This window comes from Megalops cyprinoides, chromosome 3 (genome assembly GCF_013368585.1).
Source record: "Megalops cyprinoides isolate fMegCyp1 chromosome 3, fMegCyp1.pri, whole genome shotgun sequence".
Classification (NCBI taxonomy): domain Eukaryota; kingdom Metazoa; phylum Chordata; class Actinopteri; order Elopiformes; family Megalopidae; genus Megalops; species Megalops cyprinoides.
Window position 1 is genome coordinate 43,711,873 of NC_050585.1, and position 24,751 is coordinate 43,736,623.

Here is a 24,751-nt window from a genome sequence, read left to right on the forward strand (position 1 = left end):
GTCGGTCTGGCTGCCTGCACCCTGTTTTCGAGTGTCTCATTATAGACATTGGTCTGCACATTTTATTGTAAAAAAAATGGACTGAGTTAAAAATGAAAGCGGGTCGCTTTTCGCCGGTAGCGTTGACGAGACCGATGAGCAGAGAGGTCACGTATTATTTTTAAAAAATTTAGCTCACAGTTTATATATTCTGCCGCATTTTGTGTAAACTGGAAAGTGAAAAAGACAAAGAGAAAGGCTTTCCATTAGAGATGGTTTGGGCCTAAAAGAAGACAGAAGAGGTAAGCGGATTAACTTTTAATGAAATGCCTAGAATTGTGCTTTATGTGAGTACTGGATTGAAGTCGACGTAATAATAAAGAAAAACAAAGGAACAAGTCTGCCTAGCTCATTAACTACAGCTAGCCACTTTGCTAGCTAGCCTGCTAGCAGCCCATGATAAGAATACACCATACAATGTTAGTTCGCTATCTTAGAGCTAGCCTAATGTAAACACACGCAACTAACGAGATAGCTGACTACTTGTCTAGCCAGCTAACTACCTTGCAAGATGTAGACGTGTAGTTATCTGACAACATGCTAATGCAAACGTGTAGCTACCTGATGTAGCAATTGTGCAATGGTAGCGTTTCAGTTCGCTAGCCAGCTAACGTAACTAGCTTACATGTTGTCTAAGAAGCTGATTGGCTAGCTAGCTAGGATATCCTTGCTACCGCATAGCTAACGTTAGGTGGGAACACGTTTGTAGTTTTATCACGGTAATTGTTTTGGGGTTTAAATAAATCCCCAAATGCACTGTAAGTTTATAAGCAAAAAGTAAGAAACAGAGAGCGAATAACTCATATTTGTCAACAATTAGCTAGACTAGCTAACTGTCTTAAGGTAATGTTAACTAAAGACAGACACAGTATGGCAAGCTACCTTGCTTGTGTGTCGTAGCTGGTTAACTAGCTATATGAGATCTGTTCGCCTAAATAATGCTAGCAGTTTGAAATTGATGTTATAGTTGAAGATTGTCATTGTCTATGCGAGGAAACATTATTGGCTACCTAGCTAACATTGTATCGATATGCCCGAGACGACCATAATTTTGTGCTGATTTCAATCGTGACGTCAATGCTTTTGTTCCCGTCACTGCTATCTCGGTAAACAGCGTGCTAGTCTAAAGCGTCCGTTATTAAATTACCGAATAATATTTATCTGGATGAAATGTAAGAATGTGGTCATCATATAACACCATTACGCCCAAACCTAAATAAAAATCTTTGGAGCTCCAATCTAACCTGCAAATAAGTGTTGTAGTTACCATGTAGAGGTTTCCTATTTGTGGAGGCCTTTAAGTGAACGCGTTTTTAATATAACCTAATTAGCTCGCTCACCACAGCAGGCGGCATTTGCCTGAGAATACCACTGAAAACGAACTGGTTGTTTTGGTTGCCAGTGTGTTCTTGATCTTTTTGTACTTCGGCTGGACCTTGATATATCTGGTTAGACAAGTGATTTGACCTTTGGTGTCAGCTAGCAGCTAGTTCGTGCTGCGATGCCTGTTCTCGCTTATTTCGCCTTATAAGAAATGTTAGTCTTAATCGCCCAGCGGGAATGTTCTTTCTTCGAAGAGGACGGATTGTTCAGATGTACCAGTGCCGGACATAACGGATGCCATTATGGATAAACGCCTTCTTGGAAACGAGTCAGATATCCTGTAAATAGTGTCGGAGGGGTGGAGATAGCAGTAACTGGTTTGTGGTACAAGGAGGTCATTTTAAGTGTGATCGTGGGGGGAAGGGAGAATTAGTCTCACTGCATAATTATTAAACTTCATGATGCTTGGCCAGCTTTCATGGCAGATATTCCTACTGTAGGAGCATTAGGCTCAAGTTTTAACCCTGCTACTTGTAAACCGTAGGCTGTGAAAGTACAACATTCTGAAAACGTCATCATGTGCGGGAATTCTGCCGGTGAGATGAGGAGCAGTTCCTTGGAAATGGAGCCTGTGAAAGCCAATACGGAAGTGCTAGAATTTCCATTGAGCAGATAACAATTTAGTGTTCTGTCTTGTGAAAAAAGAAAAAAAAAGTTGGAGGTTCAGAGGTACCTGGCTCATGTTTGACTTAGACAGTGCCAAGTCTTGCTTCCTTCCTGTTTGGGGTTCTGTAATGGCCTAATTTAACCGGCTCTGCTGTAACAGAGTGCACACACCACCGAAGCACCATTAAATGACTTTGGTGTTCTAATGTGCCCGCTATAAAGAAGTTACCATCATAGCAGGGGAAAAAAACCCCACCACAGGTATATTTAAACCAGACTAACATCAGATTACTCAGCCTTCTTTTGTTACTTAAACATTTTACACTTAGTATAATGAAACAAGTGCAAGGTAGAATGCTGAGACAAAATGCAACTCGTAGTTGATTAATGTGAAATCAAGCAGTTCAACCTGACACAATGATATGCAAGTAACGGCATGGATCAGAAAATCCAAAAATAACCCTGGCACAATATGTACTGTCATGATATTGAGACTTTCAGTAAAACTTGGGAACACAAGATAAGATAGGACAAGATAAGCAATTCAGCTTAATCTGCTCCACCAAGTGAGCACTCGCAACAAAGTGTGCCTTTCTGGTTTGCTGGTTTTTGAGACGACCGGTTGACCAAGTAAGCTAGCTCATCACAATTAAAATAAACTCTGCGTCTGGCCTAATTCTGGGGGTCCCTAGTGTTGTGAACATTATGAAAGGGGAAAGTCCACTGAATGATGCGTTACTGAATGATGAAGGTTTCTGGTGGCTGAGACTGCAAATACATGCAAGCACCTCAGGACCAGTATTGTTGCATAATGTGAACTTTGCAATGCAAAGTTTCTGAATAGAACACTGAAGTTAACTGTTAAGGGTTGTGAGCAAAATGGTGTACATGGAACAGGCTACTGTAACTTATGGAAGATGTTGGCCTAATTTTGCAGTATTTGGGACACAGAAGTAATTGGACATAACAAAAAAGCAAAGGACCACGTAACGCGCAAGCTAAAGGGATCTGTGCTTATAGTGTCTGCCAGGCAGATAAGTTATCAAGCTCAGTTACGCTCTGATTTCTTGCTGAGTGAATCCCCTTGCAGGAAAAAAAAACCCACCCAACAGATATTTACTTTGGAAACACCCCATAGAGTAAACAATTTTCCATATCGTATTGGTTCAATTAAGTAGGTCAGTTAAGGCCAGTTACTTAAATGTAAAAACATGATCTGCATGTAAAATAAAGAAAATACGTTAACAAGGTCATGCACCTACACACTGTAACATTTTTTTTTTTACCCCTGATGTTTGTAAAAGAATGTCTGTTGAGGGAGGCACACCCTCTTGTTTTTGTTATTGTTATTTTCCTGCTGCTTATTCCCGTTTGATCGCTTCCCCAGTGCCTAGACGGATCTGGAAGTGCCGAGTTGTTGGGGGCTGTGGGAACAGGCCACAGATCCAGAGTGTCAGTCATTTCCAAGCTGCAGAATTAAGGTTGTGCTTATAAGCCCCATGGTCTTTCCGCCATGTTGGATTCCTTAATGGCTTTACAGACAGCAGCAGTTTCAAATATCTGGGTAGTAAATTTGAAACTTGCATTTCTGAACAATAAAGAATCATAAATATTGTGTTGTTCTCATGAGCTGGTGGCATGTCTTTTTATAGGGCTTGGCGATATAGCCGTCGCGATATATCGAATAGCTATTTTTAGCGCAATAACAGCTATCCCTGGTATGTTGGGTTTGGTTTCTTCCCATGTTTTTTCCCTTTAGTCATACCTGATGTGGGAGCACACCTCCAAAGTTCAGTGAAATGCTTCCAGGGGCAGAAGAGTATCACTTGTCCCTATGTGTTGGTTAACTTACCTGTTAGCTTTGAAAAACACATAGCATATGTTTCCCTCTTTATCTTTTTAGCCATGTGTTTCTGTCTACCACATAGAAGTAGCATAGTGCTGTTGCTGCGATATCAACATTGAATAGATACGAGTGACGTTTTTTCCCCCGGAAGCGTTTCACATGGCCTCGGAAAACTGGGGGTGTGCTCCCGCATCAGGTATGACTGAAGGGAAAACAATACAGGAAGAAACCTAATGCCACATGCCAGGGATAGCTATGATCGCACTAAAAATAGCTATTCGATATCGCGACGGCTATATGGCCCGCCCTATCTGTATTATGGAATCTTGTTTCTGTGTATCTCTGCTTATTTCATATCTCCCCATTTTACTTGGTATGAATGTGTAGTTTTCAGTGATAATGAAAGTCAGCCATGGGCATACTTTCATCAGAGATTTTCTTGAGCTCCAAGAACACAAACTGTGGAGTCCTGTTAGGTTAGGCCATTTCACAACATGCTATAAACACTTGAACCCTTTTTCAGTAATTTGAAACAAAAACTTTTACATCCTCATTTTCGGCCAGGCTTACAGGCTTACAATGGCACCTGTCACGAGCAAATGTTCATTACATGTTCACAAATCAACAACTTCCAATATTCTTGCCCTGGTCAGTTATGGACTTTTTCAACTTTCTGGGATCTCAGATGTTATATTATCTTTCAGTTGCTTTGTCTGTTTTTGCTGTCAGTCCTCTATGCTTGGGCTCAAGCCTCATATAAAGCCTGTGAGTACCAGTGAGTGTCACAACATTTTTGTCATTCTCTACACATCACAGAGGCATGTGTATTTGGTGTCGATTCGCTCCACGGCACGGTGCTCTTCGAACTGTGAAGGAGCATAATACATCGCCCGTCTAGTGTCGTCCCACGTGCTTGGTGTTTTCCAATTGTTCCCTGAACGACCTACCAGGCTTAGATTACAGATAATCTGTACCCAGTTGGCCGGAGAACATTGCTTTTGGTGGGAGCTGAATTTCATGCTTTCCTTGTTATGTGAAAGGTAAAGTGTCATCTCTGCTTAAATGTCAGGTTAGTCATCGGGATTTTTTCCCCCCCTCTTCAGAAGAATATGGTTCATATTCATACCAGACGTTAAGTCTGGGGCTATCACACTTAGCATCCTGTCACGGCCTATGTGTCAAATATATGCCATCCTGCATATTAATCATAGACAAGGATAGAATTGCAGCTCTTTCTAGGCATCTGCACGGTGTGACTGCTCTAACCCCAATTTCAAATTCGTTTTGTCTGTTTTTAAATTGACATGCATTATATAAAACTAAATTCTTTAACCTTAATGACTACTTAGACTTAAGAACACAGACTATCTTAAGAAGTCTGATAATTGTGGCCACTGGTTTCACGTTTCTCTGGAACTTTCTTTCGTATTAATGTCACTCATCGTAATAGGCTGCAGTGTAATTTATTTAAGATGCCAACACTTCCCTGAGTCAACAGTATGTAACTTGGCAACTTTGTCTCACGAACATTTGGTGGCCTTACCCATCTTGAAAATATCAGTAGGGGCATGCTACAAGAAATTCTTCTGAACATTTCTGCAGGATCGATGTGATAATAGCTGGTTAGCTAGTTGCTTATACTATTATAGCTTGCTTAATGCAATCTCTGTCCATTAATACGAGACTACTCAGTTTACTGAATACAGCGTGGTCATAGTAGGCTAATTAAAAAATACATGATTTTGGGCAAATTCCCCACATTTGATAAAGTAGCAGTCCTTCCCAAACTGTGCCAAGAAGCCATTTTAAATGGACATTCCAGGGCACCTTGTTTTCATGGCTAGACCTGGCTCCCTCATTGTTGAGCCTGTTTCAAAAGGGGTGTGACGAAAACAGTTTCCTAGAAAAGTATTTTTGCCATACTGCAGGTGGGAACAGAGCAGTGTTGGGTTGTAGGTGCGTAGTCTTTAGAATATTGCTGATATGATTTAAGTGAGTAAACTTGCCATGTTGTTGATATTGTGGCTCGAAGGCGTTTTCCTCTTGTTGATATCATAAAAGGTATTTGCTTTTTGGATACCAGTGTGTTTTTTTTTTTTTTTTTTTGTTACTTACAATGCTGACAGGCTCACTCATCAGGTATTGTTGATGGGAAAACCTTGTTAATTACGGAAATAGGGTAGGGATTCCTTCTGTATGTGATTTATGAATAGACTGCGGTCTGAGCGTGTGTTTTGGAAGGGGTGGTCATGGCTGCAGTGGCAGTTTGTTAGGTTTGTTTCTATTTGTAGTTGGAGTCTAACGCACATACGAGTGTTTCCAAAAATAACCTTCCCAACTGTTCGGTCAGTCGTTTGGCCGTAATGCAGGTGGAACAAAAACGGCAAACCAACCAACCAAACAGGGCATTACCTATGGGGTTAAGCTCAGGCTTGGTGTGTATTCTTCACAACAGCAGCAGATGTTGCGTAATGCTTTATAGCTTGTCATAAGTTTGTGGTTGGCGTCCCATCTGGTAACCCGCAGCTTGGAGGAGACGACATGGGCGCAGGCATCATGAGTTTTGTGTGACGTGCTGTGCCGCTGATGTAGTCTCATCAGATGACAGTGTTAGAAGTGTGTGGCGCGCGAAGGAATTTTAAGGCATGTTGTGTTCACTTAGAAGCAAAACCATTTTAAACCAGATTCAGAATGATTGAATAGGATTTTTTTCTTCAAATGTTGTTGCATGTTTTGGTGTCATATAAAGGCTTGGTATGTGTGAAAGAAAAAGGCTCGACATAGGCCTGATCTTTTGGGCATGAGCAACCTTTGAAGAAAATAGATGCTTTGAGATAGCTGCTAGAGTCGGAAACATTTGTAGGCATATCATCTGTACAAGTGTATGCTCAGTTTGGAAATTACCATGCTGCCAACTTTCAGTGAGCAGCACGAATTATTTTATTGCCAGCTTAGCTCTTTATAGTTATGCTTTGTAAGACTGTGCTGGTAGTGTAGCAAACACAACAGTGAGATAGCATTGAAAAGCTTTTTGAAAAGCTGGATTGAGTCATTTATAGTGTGTTGCTGTATGCGCCGGTGTATTATTGTGTTTAAACAACAGCACCATTCACCGCTATTCTGCATCACATCCATAAAACATAAGGCTGTTTGTGCATTTCTTGTTAGCTACCTTATGTGTCACTTCTCCAGTTATATTGCAGTGTGTGCTTACTCTATGAGTACATATACTGTGACTGCGAGCAATTAACCATTGAGACGCTCGTCTCTCCCCACTGTTTCATTTTACTCGTACTAGAAGCACTAAAATGCAAATGAGAGGACTGGTGTTATCTGCTCTCTATGCTTGCAAGGTTCCCATCCCCTCAGGACAGCACGAGAAAAGGCAGCTCTGTATCAGTCATCCAACATGCACTTCTGTTTTTATTTATTTATTTTCATTATTACGTTACAGGCCTAAAAAACTTTGCGTATGTTGTTCCTCTTAGAGCAGAGATGTCCAGGGTGTCATCTAGACCACTGATTCTCAATCCTGGTCCTGGGGCCCCCCTGCTCTGCACGTTTTCCATCTTTCCCTGCTCCACCTACCTGACTGAACTCATCAGTGGCACTTTTGATTAGCTGAGCACACCTAATTTAATCAAGAGCATGTTAGTCATTTCAATCAGGTGTGTTTGGAGCAAAGATAGATGGAAGATATGCAGGACAAGGGGGCTCCAGGAGTAGGATTGAGAAACACTGACTATACCATCTACACTGTAGTTTTGAGTGAATGACAGAGACAGTGGCTCACCTGTCATGGCAGCTCCTTTATAATCCTGTCTGTTTGATACTTACTTAAGGTAAGAGCCTTCATGAAAGCAGGGCGATATTGCTAGCTTTGTATGGCATCCTATTGGCATCTCAAGCCTAGTTTAAAATAGGCTGGTTCAGTTTGATTCTGCCCTGGTTAAAAAGGAGTTGTTGGTGTAAGCCTTTTCAAGATTTTTTTCCTATCTTTGCCCACCCCAGGAGTTTTCAGCATAGAGTAGCTTTAGGATTAACTGAAGTGCCTCCTGGTGTTGTTTGGTTGTTTTCTGTTTTCCTCCATCTGATCTCATAATTGTACAATGGAAGAACTGCGTTGGACTGTGCAAGTTCATTTTCATATGCCAGGACACGGCAAGCCTCCAGTCATCTTTATGTAAATCATCTGAGTGAAGCTGCATTAATGCACATTTTAAAAGTAAATCCCACCATAACTGCCATGTGTAATCACAGTATGTCAGTTATTGTATTGTTTACTGGTATTACTCTTCAACATTACACTGAGCGCTGAATGGATAAGATGGTTTGCCATTACACCACAGCAAAAATTACTCCTCTGAATATGAAAGATAACGCATTCCATTTACATGCACAAATGTCTTGTAATAAGTTATTTGAATGAATATCCATTTCTAACGTATTACTGCCTCCTAAAATGGAGATAGGATATGCATGCCTGGGTGTCTGAAATTCCATAGCTCTGTCCAAACAACGTGATAAGGTTTTGAATAATGACGAAAGGACCAGTACCAAAAGAAGGCATAACATTAATGTTGTGGATTGCCATAGTCCCCAGTGTAAAAGACGTGCATTTATGGAACGCACTTTATAAATTAAACAGTATTATCATTATTTATGGTAGTAGTGGTAGTGGTATTTTATTATTACTATGAAGAACCATTGTCATGATGTTAAAGCACGCTGATTTTTTAAAAATATTTGACAAGCTTCTTTTAAATCGTTTCAACAAATTTGAATGCCTATATACCTAATGCATTTAACAGAACGTTCTGCTCTATTTAAAAACAGGTGCTGTTCCTTTAAAGAAGTTTCTTGTGGTGTACAGAAACCTCCAGGCAGTGGTGGGGGAGGGAGATGGTTGCCAGTGAAGGACGTTCTCATTGGTTAGGTATCTTCAAAGCTGTGACGTCACACGGAGGAGAGGCATCACTGGGATAAAATAACATCTCCTTATATGGAGCAAGCTGGCCTGTTCCATTTTAGGAGAGAGGTGAGGAGTTGTATTCTGAAGAATTACCAACTTCTTTGGAAGTGCAGTTCCGCTGCTGAATGTACAAAAATTTCTTCCCCTTCTCGTATAGACTGAGTGACGGTCAATTGCTGTTGAAACAGCAATGTGAAGCCCTGCTTTTCAAATGCTGTTCCTTATTTGTTTGTTAATTTGTATTTTTTTTTTATTGTTTTCTTCGAGTTGGCCTGGGCGTGTTTACTGGATAGACTCGATGCTGAGTTAGTTATTAACTACTGTCCGGCTTCAGTGTGGCTGTTCTCACCCCGAATCCTTCCTTTGTGACTGCTTTCTGCATTTCTCCAGAAAATAACTTGTATTAGCGCCGGTCGAAATTGCATGGACACGTTCATTTCCTTCATAATGAGCTTTAAATACTGTAGCAATTTGAACTGACTGGACAGTCAAACTGAGAATCCCTTCCCCCTACCCAAGTGCCGAACTCTTCGCCTGGCTATTGTCCCTCGTCAAAACACCCCCCCCCCCCCCTCCACTCCCCCTGGCGTTTGCCAAAGTGGTCTTTCCCGTGAACGTGCAGTACCCACCCCTCCCCGAGTCAGAGTTAGCCTTACGCAAAGAAAATAATGTAGATTCTTGAGTAAGACTGTCGATTAAAAAAACCATTTGGAAAAGACAGTTGCCGCTAAAGAAAAACCGCAGCGGCGACGAGAGAACATGAAACTACGATCTCTGAATGCCTTGGAGTTAAACTGAATCTCTCCAATGTTTCACTGGTCTCAGCCATGGCCTCTCAGACAGGGTAAGCAACGCAAAACGCAAGTTTTGTTCCACATTGTTACAGAAACATTTCCTGTGTATTTCCAAGGTTCGGATAGCTTTCCCGAGTCATAGATCCATCAGCTTTATTTTAAACCGTAAAGAGCTGTGTAAAAACTTTCGTAGCGCAGATTCAGAGAGACTGCGGCCCGGAACTCTTTTGCGATTGATAAGAGGATTTTTTTCTTACTTCCAGGGTTGCATTTGTCACGTAGACTTGTGATCTTGATCGAAATGAAATGGCACTGTCTTTCCAAAAAATCGAAACTTCTTTTTATATAGACTACTCGTGATATAGAGCATACTCCTGGTAATGCTTGCTTCAGCAGTAAAATGCGTATCCCTGCATTTTGGGTACTTGGTTTTTACAAAGCAGTGTTTATGGGGCAAAGTGTGGGGTTTAAGCAGACATTGATCTCTGCAAGTTCCTGAAAATTTACACAATGTTTGGTTATTGCTACAGGGGCGTTATTTTTCCTTTGAACGTATTCGTTAAAGCACCGATTATTTAATCGTTTCCATTTATTGATTTCTTAATACGATATCCTTAATGGAGTGAACCATTAAACAGTAAGATTAATTTCAGAAATCACGTGATTCCCTGCTGTCATTATGTCTAATATACATGCCTAATATATTATGCTCTGAACCAAGAGTCCTTCCTGACAAAAGGAACGTTACTATTTTCAGTTTCGGGCCTTCTCTGAAACTTGCATCAAAGCAGCGAGTCTCTGCGGTTTGGTGGTAAACGTATGGGAGTTCACCAACCAAAGAGAAAAGTTTCCTTTTACTATTTTCTACATCTACAGTTGCTACATCTAAATTGCTGTATGTAAAGTAGACTTTATTTAATGTAAACATGTCTAATTATTCAGTTTGTCAATGGATACCCATACCCTGTCCAGCCTGTAAATCTAACATATCATGGCTCTGCAGTTGATTTATAGCTTTGTATTCACTAGGCATTAGGAACCATTAAGATGCCACTACGTATGTGGTGCGTTCAAGCTTATAGTGTTTTTTTTTTGTTTGGCTAGGGCAGAAATTGGACCAAAATTTTTTGGTTGGCTTCATGTTGGACCACCCGGGTTCATTTGTGGACCTTTATTGCTTTCAGTGCACAAACACGGTCTTGTTCTTTTCCCGTTTAAACATTCCGACCCAAGTGCAGCCACTTGGCCGTTTGCGCGTTGGCCAGAGGCCTCGCCTTGCAGGTCCTTAATGAAGTGATGAGTTTGCATTGGCAGGTGCTGCTGAGAATATGGTGCTGCTGAGACTTACAGGGAGTCGCAGCATTTATGAGCACGGTTGAGCAACGATTGATCAGCGACTCGAGCCTGTCACGGGCTGCTACAGGCCGTCACAGTGCTCTGCAAATGATGTGATTAATTGCATGACACTAGGGCCTGATGACCTCAGAGAAACGCCGCATTTAGCTTAAGACCATTGGTCTGTGTGAAGCTTCACCCATTCGCACCTTCGGCCCAGCGCTCTTACCATCTGAATGGAGCTGGGATTCGGCATTGCAGTTTAGTTATGTCCCACCAGTATGCTTGTATACTCATTTATCTTAACACTGTGAACCCAAAGTGTGGCAAAAGGAGTGTTTGTTAGTCCTCTGAAACACAGGTTACTCTACTTGTCATACCCATATCAGTATGGGCAAGTTTTTTTCTGTATTATTCCACAAATTAAGACGTAATACTTGAAGTACTAATAACATCAGATAATGATAAAAATCATCTATATGACACTGTTGTGGAGATTATTTGTGTACTGCACGTGTTTGCTTTTCATTTCATTGAAAGCCATGGTTTACTTAACCAGACACATGGATGTAAGGCTATGGATGAAATTGCAGGTACTCTGCGGTATAGTATACTTTAGCCCAATCTACGCTATTTATACCAGTTATCTCGGTTTGATAGTCTTTTTTTTTTTTTTTTTTTTTTTTTTGCTAGTCATGTTGTCCACTCCTGCTGCTTTCCCAGTGAACTTATTGTCTCTCATTGATTAAATTAGTTCCTTGAGCAGCAGCCATCTCATTAATGTTAATTGAGCCATGATTGGCACAATTAGTTAATTTACAGGATACTTTTACACCTTTGGATTTTTCCAAGTCGCATTCCAGTACGTTCAGTAAAATATTTCTTCTCCCATGTATTTTTTTTAGAAGTGTTGAACACTGTAATTTAGGCCGTTGTAAGATTGGTGTTTGGGTTATTGTAAAGATCAAACTTTAATTAGGAGTAGTATAAACAGCATAAATAGAGTTTGATGCCACACTGCGACATTGTCTTTTGAACTTGTTATTGTAGTAGTCGGGGAATTTTCCTTAGCATGGTTATGATCCTGTTCAGTGTCGGATAGAGTGCTAGTATTAATGGCTAATACTAAACATTACTGTGTTAATTTAAAGTGATTTTACTGTTCATTCTCTCTTCATGTTGGATTGAGTTTGTCTTTTTGGGTAGGGACTTGTGTAGGAAACCATTATCAGTTTCTTCAGAAATGGAGATGCACTTTTTTTCAGTTCCGATCCGATTCCGATGCCTGAATTTGGATATCTGCCGATACCAATACCGGAGCTCTTTTTTCTTGAATATTATTATTATCATTATTATTATTGTTGTTGTTGGTATTATGTGTAAGGTTACATGAGGCTGTAGTAAACCACACAAGCAATTTATTTGAACTGTAGTTTAAGTAGGCTTCACATACAAACGGGTGTAGGAGTGCAAATTGCTATGGCAACTCCTTTAATGTTTTGAAAAACTTGAACAAATCAAGTGCACAGCAGTGCACTTCAGCTACTAGTAAGTAGAATTATATACATGAGTTCAAAAGGAATAAGAGGATTTCAAAGTGTGCGATGGAAAATCGACAGCTCCTTCATAAGGTTTTCAAAGTGAATATCTGAAATAAAAGTGCAAGAACTGTGTAGAGAAAGAAATATCTACCCTATCAAAAAACCCTATCAAATAAGTTAAAAACAACAATGTGCGTGGCTGCTTCTTAAATCTGAACAGGACAAATCAAGTAGGGCTTATATGGTAATGCAGCAGCAACAACTGTAAAGAAACAACAGCATCATTGAAATCCCAGAGAATGTGGTGAAAAGGGACCTGGATTAACCTAATTACCACGAAAAGTGATCCCAAATATCAGTTGTAAAGCTCACAGAATTAACATCTTTTAACTGTGATGACACTCAGTTGTATAGTTCGGGTACAGCAGTCTCTGATATATATTTCCTGCCTCTAAGTGTTCCAACAGGCTGCGAAATCCGACATTTTCTGCGACAGATAGTGGTTGATCATCGAGTATGATGAAACTGAGCAGCTTCTCTGTAATCCCTTTAGCCTTTGCGTTGTCTGCTGGAAGTTTACCGTGCCTCTGGAATGACTCAGTGAGTGTATGTTGCCTGGAGTTGTCTTTTTGGTTGTTGGCTAGCATGAACTCCCGGTATTCTTTCACATGATACTTTTGCAGATGCTTCATTAAATTGGTAATTTGCAGCACAACTTCCACCTCTCGGAATGTTGGCTTGACACACATTACAAGTTGCTGTCTTGCTATTGTGTGTTTCGAGACCAAAATATCTCCAAATAAGGACATGTTGAGTTGATAGCCAACTGTTAACGTTACTAGATCACTCAGTTGCAGACTAATGGTCCAGCGCTCTGCCTGTACGTCTAACTCATAGAATTCTGGGAGACAAAAAAATGTGCGGGTTACTGAATATCTTTGTAGAACAGTTTAATTACTATTTCATTAATTAATGTGTGCTACAGTGTTTTGGCTATGGGTGTAAAATTGCATATTACATATTTATAGTTCATAAAAACATCAGAGTATGGAATTTGGATGGGTACGTGGATCGGTAACATCAGTCAGATGAGTGAATTAAGTTAGTATCGGCACCCAATACCGATATTGGATCGGATCGGTCCCAGCTCTATTCAGAAACACCCTAGTTGGGTCAGGCATGAGTGGTGTAAAGAAAAATGTGTTTTTTTTCCTGCTCTGTTTATTTTGAAAATCTGTATGTTATATTTATTGGCCATTGTGGTGCTTGGCTGCTCTTTGGTACTCCCCTGGTGCAGGGGTAATGAAAGATAAAACATTATTTTTCTTGAAACGGTACACTTTTCCCCACGTTTATCATGGAGAGAGTGACCTGGGAAATTTGCTGCATAGATCACATTGCAGCTGAGTTTATGTGCTGTGGTGAAATCAGCATTACTCTTGTTTTATTGTCCTGTCAGTGATTCGCCTCAGAGTTTCACGCTCAGAAACAAAACTTCTCCCTTGCTGTTTGTTTTGCTCTGAACAGATAAGAAGGGCTTTGGCATTATGTAGAGTGATTGATTTGACCAATTAAGATGATCTTTGACATGCAGATTTCAGCAAACGTGTCGGACACACTCTTTGACAGTATGTAGCGGAAATTCTTTCAGTCAAGAAATCACTTTGGATATTTGTGATTAGGCCAAATTGTGGAAAAATCAGTTAAATGTGTTGAAATGACCACTTGTGTTCTATTTTATATTCTTCACCCAGATATACAGGTTTTCCTTATTCAGAGAAGTATTCTGAAAACTTCTCAAAGTCATTTCCGTCTTTTTAGCCAGCAAAGACCGGGTTTTTGAGGATGCCGTGTTTCTTTATAAAAGCTCTGGGTGACTTTTAAGGTTAGATTTGAGCTCCAAAGATAATGTTTGTGTAATAGTTGTACTTCTAGGTTGGGTACTACATGCTTGTTGCTCAGAACTCGCTCTACACTTCAGCCATGGTTAGCAAAACTTTCTCTCCTCCTTTGACCTCTTTATCACTTGATTTATGATAACTGCATAAGATCTGTCAGGCCCTCCACAGGAAATAGACATTTTGAGTCCATTTTCAGAAACTGTGTGTTTCAGCTCATGTTTAAATGCAGTGTCACCTCCATTACTGAAAAAGCTCTAGTCTGTAGATATGAGGTGAAGTTGCAAGGGTGGGTTTGAATTAAACATATCATCAGTTTTTTTGTAAGGGCTGTTTCTGTACAGTTGCACTACAGCAGTTATAATAACAATAGCAATATTAATAATAACAGTAGCATTAGTTATGTAGTAGGCCTCCAATGCAGTAGTAGCCACATCATTCACATGGCAGCCCACATTTTAGACCAGGTGTGATGTGTTCCTCAGTGCTTTCAGACTTTTTTGGACCATTAAAGATAAATATGCCCTCTCTGTGATTAATGTATTTGTGTTAAGGAAAGAAAAACAACAGCAAAATATTACGGTGTCACCATAAGTTTTCATCTAGAGAAAAGCTTTGAGAACTGCTAGTTTCTGTTTCCCTCCACGCTTAGTGACTGTGTCTCTGTTGCTAGCAACATGAACCGTGAAGACCGGAATGTGCTACGTTTGAAAGAAAAAGAAAGGCGAAATCAAGAAATCCAGCAGGGAGGAGTGGCCTTCCCAGCTAACTCCCCTCTCTTTCCCGAGCCTTATAAAGTTGTAAGTTTATTTTTGTTTTTTCATTTTTTGATTTCTGCTCTTACTTGGTTCTCTTTTTGGGTTTCAGTCTCTGTTTCCCCCGCTTTTTTTTTTTGTTCCCCCCCCCCCCCCTCCACCTTGTGATATGTTTACATGTCAGATTAACCTTGGAGGGGGGAAAAAAAAGCCCAAAAACGCTGCACCGAATAACTGCTTGTGTCATTGTGTGCGTGTATGTTTGACAGTGCCGGGGGAGCTGAGGTAAGTGCACCCTGGGGGTGGGGGGGTGTGGGGAGGTTAAAATGTGGCAACAGCTGGGACTTTGTCAGCAGTCAGTCAGGAACGCACCGTGTATGAGTTCAGGGCTGTCGCCAGCCTTCCACTTATATCGACGAGGCCTACGTGGGACAGTATGAATCTGAGCCCCAGTGGACATGCCTTCCCCGCAGGTTTAACCCCCCTTCCCTATTTAGCTTGCGGTCTAGTCATGCCCTCTCTGTCAGCGTGAGGTAAGTATCCAGCCCCCAGGCCCTGTGTCCACTCAGATTTCCCTGCCTCCTAAATGATACTCAGTTGTTGCTGGTGGTTAAGTCCACCGCAGCGACGCAGTGGGGAAATCTACCCACAGTCCCCCTCAGCATCTTATCCGTTGTGAGAAGTGGTCTATACAGCCCACCACTCTAGGTGTTCTGTTTCGTCAACAGCCACCTGCTTAGTCGTAGCATGACCTGTCCTTATTAAGGACCTGGTCTGTGCAGAGTCAAAATGCGACACACATTGGTTCAGATGGGGGGGGGGCAGGGCCAGGTGACTGAACCGTTTTCACAGTGCATGTAATTGTAAAGAGGATTTCAGTCTCAGTAACCCTCCACACCTGTCAAATCTCAGTGTAATCTTTGCTGCTAGCTGACCTTGAGTGGAGGTAAGTGGTTGTAGTCAGTGGTAGAGGATTCGTCAGAGAATGCTGTCGGAATGAGTCTTGACAGGTAGGGGACTGGCGAGAGTTCAAAGGTGAGTCTCGCCTCCCAGCCCCATTGTCTCTTCCTCTGTGACACATGGTCGTGTAGTTCACCTTCAGAGCCCTTGTGCACAATATTACCCCTTTTCCACTGCAGGCTATCAAGTTCAAGGTTCTGGGTGGGTTCTCCATTACCTTTTTTTTTTCCTGTAACCCACTGATTCTCAATCCTGCTCCTGGGGCCCCCCTGCTCTGCACGTTTTCCATCTTTCCCTGCTCTACCTACCTGACTGAACTCATCTGTGGCACTTCTGATTAGCTGAGCACACCTGATTTAATCAAGAGCATGTTTGGAGCAAGGATAGATAGAAGATATTCAGGACAGGGGGGCTCCAGGAGGAGGATTGAGAAACACTGCACGGTAACCAAATGAGACCTGATCATGCCAGCTTCGCTCTGCTGCTAATGTGGAAAATGCCTTGTTACAAGCAGGCCAAGGGCGGGGTTTTAGCCAACCTTGCAGCAGTGTTGCACCCATCAGCTGCACAGCAGTTAGGAAGGAGGAAATGTTACAAGAGATTACGTAAATACTGTTTTGACGTAGGCCTGAAATATATCCTGCTTTCTTAAAACGTTTCTGCTTACTCCTTCTACCTTGGTGTGTGACTTCTGTTGCTGTTGACAGCAGCCTTAACTTAGCCTTTATCATAGGAGGTACAAGTAGTCAAATACTTATACATTTATAACTGAACATAAACATCTTACGTAAACACAAACCTCATGTAATGAGGGTTAATACAGTGTATATCCAGCTGTAGCTTCTTATGTCCGTTAGCAGAGAGAAAACTGGAGAACTCCATAAGCTTTTTTTCCCCCTTCTCCTGCTTACAGGAATATCCCAGATCACATTACTCCTTCTGTTCAAATTTGTATATGCCATTCCTGCCCTGGTTCCACAGTGGAGGCCTAGCCAAGCTTGTCAGCCCAGCCCAGCGAGGTTACAGCATGGATTGGCTTAGAACCATTCTAGCAGTGGAAGAGGGGTATATTGGATGTGTAGAATTATAGCATGTGTACTGTAGCTGTCTACATGCTGCAGATTTGGTTGAAATCAACAACATGTGAGCTCAATTTCTCTTCCCCTTACTTTGTATACTGTCCTACCCTGAAGAGCTGTTATAGATGTAGTACAATGGCTACTTCCCAAGTGTTAGAGGTCTGTTGAAATTTGTTCAGAGCACACCAGTGGGCTGGTGAGGAAACCTCATCAGCAAAACCCGTGAGTCATTTTTTTGTAGATTCATTGCGCTGTGTTTAAGCAATAAAAAAAGCACATAATGGAAGAACAGGGACAAAATGATAGGGCAATGTGTTCGCAGGAAAGGATTAAAAAGACCTGCACCTATCCCAGATATAAAATCAGCAGAAAAGCTTTTTTTCTCAGAAAAGCACCTTTTCATTATTTTAACAGGCTTGCTTGTCCGCTTCTCCCACTGTTCACCCTGCTGTCACAGAGAAGCACTTCGGCCGACCACACTCTGGCAAGCTTGCCAAAGCGTGAATTCACTGTGAATACCGCAGCAAATTTAAACCCGAGAAAATAAGAAACGGCTTCTTTTTGGCTGAGTGAAAAACTTTTATTTATTTTGACATTTGGTTTGAGGCTAGGTGTTCATCATAGCCCCAGTGAAACTGGACGGAAGGATAACAAATGGTCCTGCAACATGAGGGTGACCTCTCATTTCCTCTTTGGCCTTTCAGATGCTGTTTCTGATTAGAGTGGCATGTCCCCGCATGATTGAGTTAGTTCGCTGCAGTCTTTCAAGTCAACAGCTCTGTAAATTTAAGGTGAACAGTTTAAGCAGGCATTTTCTAAAAGGGTACAGCCAGGCAAACGCATCCCTTGTGTTTTCATCCGTAAGGCTCTTCAGAACGTGTCTCAAGGTATTTTATCTCATGAATCTGGGATGTTTTTGTGTTGAACTCATGCGCATTTGAGAAATGTCCAAGTCTGACCTCAATTATGGGCAAAGGTGCTCTTCCTGTATTTAATGCAGATTACCCAATTTCACAATTAAAGCTATAGTGAATGTGCTACATTTCTACAGCAATTAATTTCCTGTATTTCTGATTCTCTACAACCCTCCAAGTCGGCTTTGTAAGAGACAGTGTGCTTGACATGGCCGTCTCCTCAGTTTGTGTGAGGTCACTGTTGGGTTAATCCCGTTAGGTAAGATTTTCATGTTTGTGTTTAGGGAGCATCCCTGAGTCAACATTTTACACAGAATGATTGTCTTAATCACATGTGGAAACCATCCTTTGGATCTCACTCTTCACACACTTCCGTCATTTCCACAGCCATTTTGAACCCAAAAAATGATGTAAAACATTAAAAAAAAAATATTGGCTGTATTAAGTGTTTTGTAATTGCCCTCTTCTGGCTCTTTTCCATTTTGAGACTTGGAGTGGTAACAGCTTCTTTTAAAGACGTAAATTAAAAATAATAGTATAGTGTAATTGATACGATTGCTTTATCATTAGAATAACAGCTCTACTTTATTGTAACTTTAAACATGTTTGTTAGTAGTGGGAATGATTTAAACATTTTGTATTGTACGTTTTGAAGTAGAAGTACAAGGTGGCAGGCTTTGACTGCAGTACTGTAAAGCCGTCGTTTAAGACCCCAGAGAAATGGCCTGTTCTTCTGTCATCCACGCATCCACTGAACTAATTGGATTCTATTACTCAGACCAGCTGTTGCCTGGGAGACCACCTGTGTACACAGGCGGCTCTTTGGTGCTTTTTCTGACGTAGCTGTTGTCTGGCATGGGACTGCTGGATGAAGCCATTATGATGTAATTTTTGGTTTAATAGAGCTGTTGATTAAACACAGCGAAAAACAATCCGGCAGGCTCACCTGCGCTGTGCTCCAGGTTGTGCTGTCTCACAGCTGTTGCTTTCTTTACCCTCCGACTGTCCTATGCCCTGCCAGTGAAACTCCGTGTCTCTTTCTCGCTGTCCCTCAGTCCAGTAAGGAAGACAAACTGTCCAGCCGCATTCAGAGCATGCTGGGAAACTACGACGAGATGGACAAGGAGCTGATGGGAGAGACGACGCTCCCGAAGCTCATGCCCAAGCCCCCAGGCTCCTCTTCCTCGGAGGAGAAGTCCTCGCAGTCCCTCTTTGGGGACCAGCAGCGCGGCGGCGGCGGCCAGAGCAGCAAATGGACTCCGGTCGGGCCGGCCGCCGGCGCCTCGTCCCAGTCGCAGAAGCGGTCGGGCCTGCCGGGCGGCCACGGCGGGAGCCAGAGGCCCGCGGACAGCAGCAGTAGCGGCGGAGGCGGCAGCAGCCAAAGACAGCGGGACTACAGCGGCAGCAGCGGCAGCAGCAGCAAGAAGTCCAGCAAGCACGCCTCGGACCACTCCAAGTCCCACACGTCCAGCCCGGCCAAGGGCCACGGCCGGTCGCACGGCGGCGAGCACCACGGCAAGGAGCGCTACCGCTCCAAGTCTCCGCACGAGCGCGAAGCGAGCTGGGACTCGCCGTCGCGCGTGCACAACTCCTTCCCCAGCGGCCAGCACTCCAGCCAGGCCTTCCCACCCTCGCTCATGTCCAAGCCCAGCTCCATGCTGCAGAAGCCCACCGCCTACGTGCGCCCCATGGACGGCCAGGAGACCATCGAGCCCCGGACGTCGTCGGACAGCTACGGCGGCCAGTCGCACGGCGCCGGCGGTGTCGGGGAGATGAAGTCCAGCAGCAAGGCCTCCCTGTCCAAGCTCAAGATCCCCTCACAGCCTCTGGAGGTAGGGCCACTGAAAGTGGATCTCGCTTTTCTCTCCTCTGACTGACGGTGATGTCCATAACAGCATTTACATATTAAAATGTATGAAAAGTATCCACACGTGTGTGTCTCTTAGGAGAAAAATAATTAAAAACCACCTGTATTTATGCTTAAATTGGTATATAGATATGGAAAAAATATCTAGAAATAAAGACTTTCTGTGCACAAGAACATAAAAAGTCAAATGTAATCTAAATTCAGAAATTGGGGACAGAAAATGCAGTTAAAATGCAGCCCAGTGAGTTGTGCTTACTTATTTGTAACTTTGAATTCCAGGCCCTTGTGGGAATATGTGTTGTAAGATGTTTAATTTCTCATCTTTCAGGGGTCCATGTCAGGGGATACCAACTGTGTAGATGAGATCTTAAAGGTAAGAATGACGTTCTGTAACAGTGCAAGTGTCTCGGCCACTATCAGTCTTTAGCTTAATCCCAAATGCATATCTTTTGTGGTACGAGTAACACTTACAGACACGTGACACTGACCGAATGTGTTGCAAGTTGTAACCTTGAAGTCCTGCAGCTGGGACATCAAACACATAAATTACACGTCTGGTTACTGCTCTCAGGCCAATGAAAACCTAGACTTTTAAGGTTTGTTTTAGACTTTGAACTCTTGCACAATCTTGTTTTTTTCCCTGCTCCTCTCTCTCTCTCTCTCTCTCTCTCTCTCTTTCTGTAGGAAATGACCCAGTCGTGGCCTCCACCATTAACGGCCATTCACACCCCCTGCAAAACGGAGCCGTCAAAGTTTCCGTTCCCCTCAAAGGTCAGACAGACAGACCGTTTTCTTCTCTGCATGCGTTCAGACTAGAGGGGAATAAGTTATTACAGGGCAAACCTGGGTTTGTTCATGTTAGTAAAGCAGTGTTTTAAAGCCTTAAGACAACTTGCTAGAAGCTGGAATGGAAAAAAAAAGCAATCACTTTTCACTGATGACAGTCCTGATTCTGTTTTTCTTTTTTTTTGTGTAAAAACATTCCTGTTTTTTCAGTCACCTTACAAATTACTGGAAAAGTTGTGCTAGTTCACACTTAGCATTAAGCAGCGCCCTTAACCAGTTACACGATAAGCTGCAGTTTTAACATATTGCTGGTTAAAGCAGTTTAATAAAGACAAAATGTAAATGATTTAATGAACTGCAGTTGCATACACGCACACGCACACGCACACACACAAACACACACACATCTGTAGTCATATCTGCATAAGCCCAGCAGAGCTGGATTGAAATTGAAGCCTAAGTGAACCTTGCTTTATCTTGTAGGACACCCAGCACCCAAGCTTCCCCGGCGGACACAGTAAGTCCAAACGCACTGTGGCACTCTGCTGTGATGAAACTGCCATGTGTAGCACCAGATCTCCAGTTGCTTTTTTTGGGTTGCTTTCTGTGGGTCCTGCACTCACGAGATCGCCTGTCCTCTTTGTCTCTTTCCTCAGAGAGGTATAGTTCATCAAAGGGGTCCTCGAACAGCCACCAGTCCAAACCATGTGACGCCGATCAAGCCAAGTAAGTTGCCCTTCGCCGTTCGGGCTAGTGATCCTCTGTCTCATTAGCTGATGTGCGGTTAAAGGTGACCCCCGCCGCTATCCCCTCCCTTATTATCTCGTCCTTTTGTACTTCAGTAAAAATAGTATATGCTGTGGATTTTTGTGTTAAATGAGCCTGTTTTACTGTCAGAGCTTGCTCAGCTACCCTGATTATACCTGCTCAGCAGACTGGAACATCAGCAGGGTTTCAGTGTGTAATTGACTGAAATGCCCTCCTGGCTTGTGCCGTGTGTAAGTTGATCCCCCTTTTTTTTCTTGTCATTTCACAGCATGCTGGAAAATGACCTGAAAATCAGCAGCAGCGAAGACAGTGACGGAGAGCCGGATTCGGCGAAAAATGCCTCGAGGAACGCGTCCGCAAGGTACTGCTCGCGGCGTGGCGAGGCTCGGGTCAGGAGCCCGCAGGTGCTTGGGGTGCATTTGCCGTGAGGTCATCTGGAAGAGAGCTCATTATGGAGACTCAGATGGTCCGCAGTTCCTCTTTGTCTGCCAAGAGGCCTGACTAAATATAGGGTTCATTTAGCCGCTATTATTAGTTCTTACAGGCCACCGTCTGTATGTATTCGATTTACTTGCAATTGTCCAGTACCTCGTCGAAGCCTAACCTCCCAGTGCCCTCAGATGCTGCTCATGGCTTTCTGTGAACCTCAGAAAACACTTTAACAAGTGCAGGAAACTTCTGGTAGCTGAGTGTGGCGAGTGCAGCGGCACCACTGTAGGCCCAGGTGGAGCTGATGCCAGCGTGGAAATGCATGCATCTCCTGCTTGCATGTGATCGCCACCACCGATATTTCACAAGCTTGACTAGCGCCTCAGCTAACTCAGTTGTAGGAAGTTTTCTTTGGACCGATGCCATGGTCAGACCACAAACCACACAGTTGACACCCTCTGCTGTTGCCATCTCTCAGTTCAGTTTGTCCCGATAAGGCTGTGCTCACATATAAACATACGCGGCTGTATCTGGATTGAGCTGTTAGTTTCCGCCTGGTTATATTCAGAAACACATTTACCAAACCACGAAACGCAACCACAGTGATTTGCCAATCCAACTAAACATCACGTACCTTTGTGCTGTGATGCAAATTCCTTGTTTCTGTTTTTGTTAATGGACACAGATGATTTAAACCTTGACAAATAACATAAAAAGCCTTGTAGATCTAAGCCCACTGTAAACCCATATGCATAAAAAAGTTGGGGTCTCGGCCAAGGGACTTACAACAGGGGTCACGCACCTACAACTGAGGCAGGTTCCTGTGTACCTGCGTGGCTACTCTTGCATGATTCCCAGGTTGAATGCCTATTAGCTAGCCGCTATGGCTTTGCATTGGTACACACCTGTGTGTGTTGACATAAGAGCTGTTAAATCATGAGACTGTCAAGTGTCCCTGTATATGAAATTCTTCAGTTTTAAGCACATATGTTACTTTATATATACACACTTTATCAAAATTTAAAGCTGAGAAGACGTGCATGTGAGCCCTGGAGTGTTGCTGTTTTGGCACAGTCAGTGCAGCTAACATTGATCATAGATGCAGTTTACATCACATCCTTGCACAGTCTAACCATGTGCGTCTTCAGCCACGGTGGCTACCTGTACACCTGTAGACATTTGCAACTAAGATGTGTTAAAATGCCTAAGTCATATTAACAGCCATATTCCTATACCTGCCGGTGCAGGAGTAACTGGAGGCCGACTCTCCCGCCGTGTGTTCCCCGCACTGACCGCCTGTCTGTCCTCTTCTTCCCGCAGCAACAACAGCGAAGGGGCGGAGCACTCGCGGGAGGACTCCAGCAGCCACAGCGGCTCGGAGAGCAGCTCTGGCTCGGACAGCGAGAGCGAGAGCAGCTCCAGCGACAGCGAGGCCAACGAGCCACCCCGCGCCGCGTCCCCCGAGGTTAGGGCACCCTCACTGCGCCGAGCAGGCGGAGAATGCCCCGCGGATGCACCGTTTTTGTCAGTGTGTCGCCCTTGGCTAATCGAAAAAAGATGGAGCTTGGAAGTCTGTTTGTGATCACTAATTCTGTCTGTCTGTCCTCTCACTCAGCCTGAGCCGCCCACGGCCAACAAATGGCAGCTGGACAACTGGATCCACATAGTCAGCAAGTTCTCGCCAGCGTCCCCGGTGGACAACAACGTCCCCACCAAGTACAAGAAGGAGGGCCGGGAGCAGGGGTCAGGCCGCTACAGCGGTCAGGGCGGGTCAAAGGACTCAGGCGGGTCTGCCCCGGGCAGGGACCTGCGGGCCGCCCAGAAGGGCTCGGAGAGCAGCGGGCGCGGTCGGCAGAAGTCGCCCGCCCAGGGCGAGGGGGGCACCGCCCAGCGCAGGACGGTGGGCAAAAAGCAGCCCAGGAAATCAGAGAAGCCCCCCGTGGTGGAGGAGCCCAAGGGGGGGCTGAAAGTGGAGAGCGAGCCGCCCCCGGAGATCCCGCCTCACAGGCCCAAAGCCGCCACCAAGGGCTCCCGGAAGCCCAACATCAAGAAGGAGCCCAAGCCGTCCCCCCGGCCCGCCGCCGACAAGCGCAAGTGCAAGACCCCCGGCAAGACCTCCCAGAAGTCCCGGGAGTTCGTGGAGACGGACTCCTCCTCCTCGGACTCGGAGGAAAACGACAGCATTCCCTCCTCGTCGCAGACACCCAAGTACGCGGAGAGCATCAGGACTCCCGTCTGCATCTTCTCCCCGCTGGAGGAGAAGGAGCTGCTCTCCCCGCTCAGCGACCCCGACGACCGTTTCCCCGTCCGCCAGGTGCTCATGGTCAAGATCGACCTCAGCCTCTTGTCCCGCGTCCCCGGGCAGCCCTTCAAGGACCTGGAGCAGCCCAAACCGGACCGGGACAGTGCCATGGAGAGGGACGGGAAGGACTTCCAGAAACAGTCCAACGAAAAGCCGTCCAAGGGGAAGAGGAAGCACAAGGTATTGCAACCTGTAGCATTCACTTATATCCAGGGCTTTTTTAACCCTGTCACACTGATTCATTCATTAAGGTTTTAAGGGTCCCAGCAACAGCCCTGAGGATTGTGAGACCACACTGCACATCACCGTGCCTGCTTTTGCGGCCTCTTCAATTAGGGGTTTTGAAGCAGGAGCCTGGGGATCCCAGTGGGTCCCTGAATAGCACAAAGGAATTCCTGTGGCCTGTCGTACTAATATGTACAAACATATTCTGTGAAAATGCTGTCTTGTAGCCAACTTGCCATCTGCTATGTATTG

At 43.8% G+C, this 24,751-nt stretch overlaps 1 protein-coding gene across 5 annotated transcripts in view; it reads left to right on the plus strand.

The window, feature by feature from the left end:
- aff4 (AF4/FMR2 family, member 4) overlaps positions 1–24,751 on the plus strand; it is a 30,751-nt gene continuing 6,000 nt past the window's right edge. The window contains exons 1-11 of one of the 5 annotated variants that reach the window (XM_036524087.1): positions 1–281; positions 8,711–8,912; positions 15,088–15,214; positions 19,178–19,954; positions 20,318–20,362; positions 20,674–20,760; positions 21,259–21,292; positions 21,432–21,501; positions 21,812–21,904; positions 23,293–23,437; positions 23,588–24,454. In XM_036524087.1, the coding sequence (XP_036379980.1) occupies positions 15,092–15,214; positions 19,178–19,954; positions 20,318–20,362; positions 20,674–20,760; positions 21,259–21,292; positions 21,432–21,501; positions 21,812–21,904; positions 23,293–23,437; positions 23,588–24,454 (2,241 nt within the window). In that variant the 5' untranslated portion in view covers positions 1–281; positions 8,711–8,912; positions 15,088–15,091. Of the gene's footprint in view, positions 282–8,710; positions 8,913–9,515; positions 9,691–15,087; positions 15,215–19,177; positions 19,955–20,317; positions 20,363–20,673; positions 20,761–21,258; positions 21,293–21,431; positions 21,502–21,811; positions 21,905–23,292; positions 23,438–23,587; positions 24,455–24,751 lie in introns of those variants that run through there. The other 4 variants (XM_036524086.1, XM_036524085.1, XM_036524088.1 and 1 more) reach the window with 4 other exon arrangements.